This window comes from Rhincodon typus, chromosome 44 (genome assembly GCF_021869965.1).
Source record: "Rhincodon typus isolate 14 chromosome 44, sRhiTyp1.1, whole genome shotgun sequence".
Taxonomy (NCBI): Eukaryota; Metazoa; Chordata; class Chondrichthyes; order Orectolobiformes; family Rhincodontidae; genus Rhincodon; species Rhincodon typus.
Window position 1 is genome coordinate 1,624,771 of NC_063375.1, and position 7,464 is coordinate 1,632,234.

The 7,464-nt window shown below is 54.0% G+C and overlaps 1 protein-coding gene across 1 annotated transcript in view; it reads left to right on the top strand.

Annotated features, from left to right (window-relative positions):
• Positions 1-7,464, top strand: part of LOC109925193 (RAF proto-oncogene serine/threonine-protein kinase-like) — a 17,509-nt gene that overhangs the window by 1,670 nt on the left and 8,375 nt on the right. The window contains exon 3 of the mRNA XM_048619949.1: positions 6,454-6,711. Coding sequence (XP_048475906.1) covers positions 6,499-6,711 — 213 coding nt within the window. The 5' untranslated portion in view covers positions 6,454-6,498. The remainder of the gene's footprint in view (positions 1-6,453; positions 6,712-7,464) is intronic.

The window sequence follows — 7,464 nt, forward strand, 5'->3', positions numbered from 1 at the left end:
GCCAATCCACCCTAACCCGCACATCCCTGGGCACTAGGGGACAATTTAGCATGGCCAGTCCAGCCTACCCTGCATATCCCTGGGCACTCCGGGACAATTTAGCACAGCCAATCCACCCTAACCTGCATATCTCTGGGCACTACGGGGTTGCATAGAGAGGATACTGTTTAACACATGCTATTGCTGTCCTGTATACTGGAACTGGCTTATTGCATTGTGTTCAGGGTCCTGTACAGGCGAATAGTCATGGCGTTGAAGACTGGATTTTGTGCACGCAAGTAATTATTGTGTTATTATATGTTGTTTGAGTTATACGGAGATTCTAGATAGGCCAGAACTTATTTCCCTGCAGCATTGGAGTCTGAGGGGGTGACTTTATAAGAGGTTTATAAAATCATGAGGGGTGTGGATAAGCTGAATAGCCCAAGGGTCTTTTTCCCCACAGGGTAGGGGAGTCCAAAACTGTGAAGGGCTTAGGTTTAAGGTGAGAGGGGAAGCATTTAAAAGGGGCAACGATTTCACACAGAGGGTGGTGCGTGTGTGGAACGAGCTGCCAGAGGAAGCGGTTGGGGGCTGGTACAATGACAGCATTTAAAAAACATTTGGACAGGCCCATGGATGAAGGGATATGGGCCAGACGCAGGTGAATGGGACCAGTTCAGTTTAGGATGTGGGCCCAAAGCTGTTTCCACATGTATGACTCTGCGGCTATACTCTATGCTGGGTGTCATACATGTAAGCAGTTATTGCGTTGTATCCTGCACATGCGAGGGACTAACATTACTGCGTACAGAGTGCAGATCAAGCAAATGGGTGTTATATATGTTTTGAGGGATTTATTGCCTTGTGCACTGGGTGTTGTGGAGTTTATCGCACTTCAGCAGCAGGCTTGACATTTTTTTTTGCTGCGGTGGTTTTTTTTCACTGCTCACACAACTTGCAGAACCGGTATCTGTGCTATTTTCAGAATCGCTGAGTGCTTCCTGCGTTGCGCAAGGTCAGAAACAGACACTCCGTCTGCGAGAGAGGTTGTGGGAAGCAAGCAGCGGAGGTGACAGATGAGCCACACTCGAGATCTGTGGCCGTGACCGGAGCTGGCTGGGTTTTAAACCTGTCTCCCTTCAACCTGAGCCAGTCAGATTCACAGTCAAAGGCCTTTCATTCTCGGGGCGGGAAGGAGCAGAAGTAAATGACGACCACTATCTCCTTGTCCAACAGTGACGTGTAGTCAGTTATCCAGCTTAGTGGCCTCTCGGGTTTAGGTCTGGGTTTATCTCTCTCATCTCTGACGGAGGGGTTGGCTACCAGATGTCCTCAAAACAGAACCCATGGGCCCACAGTTCCCAGACAGTTTAAATGATCAGACATTGTCAGGGGGCCAGCGCTGAGGGAGCGGGCACTGTCGGGGGGCCAGTGCTGACGGAGCGGGTACTGTCGGAGGGTCAGTGCTGACGGAGCGGGTACTGTCGGAGGGTCAGTGCTGAGGGAGCGGGTACAGTCAGAGGGTCAGTGCTGAGGGAGCGGGTACAGTCAGAGGGTCTGTGCTGAGGGAGCGCGGCGCAGTCGGAGGGTCAGTGCTGAGGGAGCAGGCGCTGTTTGAGGGTTAGCGCTGAGGGAGCAGGTACAGTTGGAGGGTTAGTGCTGAGGGAGCACGGCGCTGTTGGAGGGTCAGCGCTGAGGGAGCGGGCACCGTCGCATGGTCAGTGCTAAGGGAGCGTGGCGCTCCTGCAGGAGGTAACTCAGGAGGAGATTTGAAACTGCACCTCCACCCCCCCCATCCCCCCAACGTACTGAGATCTCTGAGTCTTTTGAGATAGGGTGACACTAAAATGTTCTTTCACTCGATGTTTGGAGGAAGAGCTTATCTTGCTGATGTATCTCCATGCTCTGTGTGTGGGATGTCGCTGTGTATGAATTGAGTTTCAAATACTTCACAGTGCTCTGGAATGCTGAGCTAGTCAAAGGTACTGCTGAAAGGTTAGCATTTCTCCCCCATCTCCAATCACCTCGAACCACTGCACACCATCCCCCCACCTCGTATGGTCGAGGGCCATGGTGTCCCCCACATCGGGAAGGGAGTTTCAGGATTCTGACCCTGGTGACACTGAAGGAACAGCCAATAGCATTCCAACTCGAAATTGTGTGCGGGGGTCTCGGAGGGGAACTAGCAGGAGCTGGGGTTTTCTGCCCCCTCGTCTTTCCGTGGGGGCAGGGTGGGGAGCGGGGTCGGGGTCGGGGTCGGAAGGTGCTGTCAGAGGAGAAGCCTCAGCGAGTCGCTGCGGTGCGTCCTGTAGACGGTACACACTGCTGCGGCTGTGCGTCAGTAGTGGGGGGAAGGGAGTGTTGGAGCCCAACCGAGCATTCCCAATGAGCCCAGCTCCGTTGGTGGTGGAGGGAGGGAGTATTGGAGCTCAGCTGAGCATTCCTAATGAGCCTAGCTACTTCGGTGGTAGAGGGAGGGAGCGATGGAGCTCAGCCGAGCATTCCTAATGAACCCAGCTACGTCGGTGGTGGAGGGAGGGGAGTGTTGAAGGTGGGGTTTAGCATGTCGATCGAGTGGGGTGTTGTGGGGGCGCTGCTTTGTCTTGGATGATGTCGAATTTCTCAAGTGTTGTCAGAGCTGCCCCTTCCAGGGCAAGTGGGGAGTGTTCCCTCCCTCCTCCTGCCTTGTGCCTTGTCGATGGTGGGACAGGCTTTGGGGGGGGACGGTTAGTCAGGAGGGGAGTTACTTGCTGCAGGATTCCCAGCCTTTGACCTGCTCTTGTAGTCACAGTACAGAAATGGCTAGGAGATTTGGCTCGTCATTGGGCATGGGAGCTGTTCGGGGACCCTCCTCCTCCAGTGAGTTCTCTAATTGTCCACCACCATTCATGACTGGATGTGGCAGGACTGCAGAGCTCAGATCTCATTCGCATCTATTGCCTGCTCCTTCCACTGTTGGCCACGTAAGTAGTCCTGTTTTTTTTTTGGTGGCTTCACCAGGATGACCCCTCATTTTGAGGTACGCCTGGTGTTGCTCCTCATGCCCTCTCCATTGAACCAGGGTTAATCCCCTGGGCTTGATGGTTATGTTCGGGTCCGGGTTATGCCAAGCGATGAGGTTGCAGACTGGACTTGGTCTTCAAGGGTCACAAGGTGATCATTAGGCATCAATACCGTCATGGACAAACGCATCTGCAGTTGGCAGATTGGTCAGGATGAGGCCAAGTATGGTTTTCCCTCCTGTTGGTACCCTCACCACCTGCCGCAGACCCAATCTAGCGGCTACGTCCTTTAGGAACTGACCAACTCGATCACTGCCAAGCCACTCTTGGTGATGGGTGTTGAAATCCCCCACCCAGAGTGCGTTCTGCACCCTTGCCATCCTCAGCGCAAGTGTTGCTCAACATGGAGGAGAGACTGATTCATCAGCTGAGGGGTAGGGGGACGGTATGTGGTAACCAGCAGGAGGTTTCCCTGCCCACGTTTAACCTGAAGCCACGACACGACTCGGGGGTCCAGAGTCGAGGCTGGGGGGTGAGGTGGGGGGTGCGGGGCATGGTCCCAGGGCAGCTCCCTCTGGATGGTGCGGCCCCCCCCCAGGGATGGTGATGGTGGCGTCGAGTGCCAGATATGACTCTCTGAGTCAGACTGTGTCGGTGACCTGCCCCTGGGTCAACTTGCTCACCGAGTTTCGGCACTAGACAGCACCCCTCCCCCACCCCCCAGATGTTGGTCATGGTCGGGGGCGTGCAGGCAAAACTCTGCCATGTCCATGGCAGAATTTCCAGAGCCTGGTTGGGTGCAGGGTGGTCAGTCGGGTGATGGGAGAGGTCAGAGAGTCTAAAACACGTGGATTGATGCTCTGATGTGGGTTAGTCTCAGTGAGGCAGTTCTTGCCCACTAGGGCTCATGACCTCAACAGCACAGCCCTGCCTAACTACCCCCACACCCCACCCCGAAGACCCTCAAACTCCCTCTGTCTGGTCTCGTCTCAGCCGCAGTCTTTCCAGCGAAAACAATCCTAGTCTTTTTAACCTTTCCTCGTAGCCAAAGCCCTGGAGACCGGGCAACATCCATCCAGCCCTGCACCTTGTTGTCTAACATCCTGGTGAACCTTCTCTGTACTCTCTCTGAAGCTTCCACATCCTTCTGGTGACCAAAACTGCACACAATACTCCCAATGTGGCCTAACAAGGGTATTATATCGCTGCAACATGGTTTGCCAATTCCATGCCCTGGGCGATGAAGGCAGGCATGCCATGTGCCTTCTTAATCACTTTGGCCACCTGTGTTGCCACTTTCAGATGGATCTGGGCATGCAGGTCCACAGCTCCCTGAATGTTTGTGTTCCTAAGGGTCCTGCCATTTACAATATAATTCACACCTAAACTTGATTCTCCAAAATGCATCACCTCGCATTTGTCTGGATTAAACTCCATCTGCCATTTCTGTGCCTAGGTTTTCAATCTTATCTGTATCCTGGGGTATCCTTTCACAATTGTCGGCATTTTCAGCAGCTCTACCAATGTTCGTGTCATCTGCAAACTTGCTTATCAGACCACCCACACTTTTCTCCAGATCATTGATATATGCTACAAACAAGAAAGGACCTCAGACTGATTCCTGTAGAGCACCACTAGTTACCGGTTGTCATTCTGAAAAACATCCTTCCACCTCCACCCTCTGTCTTCTATGACCAAGCCAGTTTTCTATCTATCTAGCCAGGCCACTCCGAGTCCCTTGTGGTATCAACCTGTGGGACTTTATCAAATGCCTTCCTAAAGTCCATATAAACTAAATCCACAGCTCTTCACTCATCAATTATCCTCGTTACCTCTTCAAAAAATTTCAATCAGGTTGGTGAGACATGACCCTCCCCAGACAAAACCATGCTGCCTGTCACTAACCAGTCCGTTTTCCTCCAAATGCACATATATCTTGTCCCTCAGTATCTTCTCCAAGAGTTTCCCAACCACTGACGTCAAGCTCGCCGCCTGTAGTTTCCTGGATTATCCCTGCATCCTTTTTTAAACAAGGGAACAGCATTTGCTCATCTCCAGTCCCCTGGAACTTCACCTGTGGTCAATGAGGATGTGAAGATATCTGCCGATGCCCAGCTATTTCCTCTATTGCCTCTCTGAGTAACCTGGGGTAGATCCCATGTGCTGGTTAGGGTGGGTTGGCCGTGCTAAATTGCCCCGTAGTGCCCGGGGATGTGTAGGTTAGGGTGGATTGGCCGTGCTAAATTGTCCCATAGTGCCCGGGGATGTGTAGGTTAGGGTGGATTGGTCATGCTAAATTGCCCTGTAGTGCCTAGGGATGTGCGAGTTAGGGTGGATTGGCCATGCTAAGTTGCCCCGTAGTGCCCAGGGATGTGCGGGTTAGGGTGGATTGGCCGTACTAAATTGTCCCGTAGTGCCCAGGAATGTGCAAGTTAGGGTGGATTGGCCGTGCTAAGTAATCCCATAGTGTCCAGGGATGTGTGTGTTAGTGTGGATTGGCCGTGGTAAATTGTCCTGTAGTGCCCAGGGATGTGCGTTTTAGGGTGGATTGGCCGTGCTAAATTGCCCCGTAGTGCCCAGGGACATGCGGGTTAGGGTGGATTGGCTGTGGGAAAGGTGGGGTTATAGGGAAAGGTTGGGGGGCTCGGAAGTAGGTTGGTACGGGATGGTATTCGGAAGGTCGATGTGGACTCGATGGGCAGAAAGGTCTACTTCCACACTGTAGGGATTCTGTGATTTTAAAGACTGACTTGGCGAAGTCGTTTTTCCTCATATATCTCCCCTCGCTTTGTGTGCACCACACTTCATAATCTAACCCCCCCCCATCTCCTTCTCGTTCCTTTCACCGGGGTGGGAGGGGGAATGACAGCTAACGGAGGTAGGGAGCGGGTGCAGGGGTCTGGAGGAGGTGATGCAGATAGGGAAGGGGTATAGTGGGCTGGAGGGGGTGACAGGGAGGGGGTGTAAGGGGCCTGGAGGAGGTGACACTAATAGGGGGTGTAGGGGGCTGAAGGAGGAGACAGAGATAGGGACGGGGTGTAGTGGGCTGGAATAGGGGGTGACAGAGATAGGGAGGGGGTGTAGGGGGCTGGAGGAGGTGACAGTGATAGGAAGGGCGTGGAGGGGGCCTGGAGGAGGTGACAGAGATAGGGAGGGGGTGTAGGGGTTTGGAGGAGGTGAGCGGGAGAGGGAGGGGGTGTAGGGGGCAGGAGTGGGTGACCGGGAGTGAGCAGGTTGGGTAGTTTTGGGAGGGTTTTGAGCAGGACTGTATGTCAGGAGGTGAGCGCCGAGTCAGTGATCAGTGATCGGACTCCCGTTCCGGAATGTGAATGGATTTCTCTCCGAGGGGAGACGCGGTTGGGCGATGGTCGCACGGTGGAGACGAGGTTGGGCGATGGTCGCGCGGCGGAGACGCAGTTGGGCGATGGTCGCGTGGTGGAGACGTTAGTCACTTGTTGTTGGTTCGCAGGCCTCCCCTCCCTGGGCAATCGGGAGCTGAGTGGAGCCAGCCCGAATGAAGAGGGGCTCAGCATCCTCACCGTCTCTGAGCAATGGCTTCAGCCTGCCCAGCCTGACCATCAGCGGAGCTCCATCGTCCCCGTGTGGCAGCTTGGAGCCGACATCCCGTCGCAGCCCGCACCAACCTGGGCAGGTCCACAGTCCCAGTGAGATGCCACGTGCCACAGGAACTGTCCGTGTCTACCTTCCCAACAAGCAACGCACCGTGGTGAGTCACTCTCTGTGGGTCGGACACTGACGGTCAACACTGTGAATCTCAACTTGCTGCTCTTTCGATAACCTGCCCCTGCCCCTGCCATCCTCAGTGATCTGTGCCCACAGACACTGGGGACCCTCTGCTCCTCTCTACACACACAGTATGGGGTTAGATACAGAATAAAGCTCTCTCTACACTTTCCCCTATCAAACGCTCCCAGGGACAGGGACAGCACGGGGTTAGATACGGAGTAAAGCTCCCTCTACGCTGTCCCCCACATCAACACTCCCAGGACAGGGGGTTAAATACACAGTAAAGCTCCGTCTACACTGTTAACCCCCATCAAACACTCCCAGGGACAGGGACAGCACGGGGTTAGATACAGAGTACAGCTCCCTCTATACTGTTCCCCCCACTCCCATCAAGCACTCCCAGTGACAGCACAGGGTTAGGTACAGAGTAAAGCTGCCTCTACACTGTTCCCCACCCTCCGCCCACATCAAACACTCCCAGGACAGGAACAGCATGGGGTTAGATACAGAGTACAGCTCCCTCTACACTGTTCGCCCCATCAAACACTCCCAGGGACAGCATGGGGTTAGATTCAGTGCAATGCACTTTTGACGTCTTTAAACTCAAGTTAAAGTTCCTCCACCATTGACCCCACCAGAGGGTCCCCAATGAGGCGATGAGTCCACAGGAAGTTAAGCAATGTTTGTTCTCAGGGTGTGCAGCTCTGGTTGACATCCCTGTCAATGTGAATGC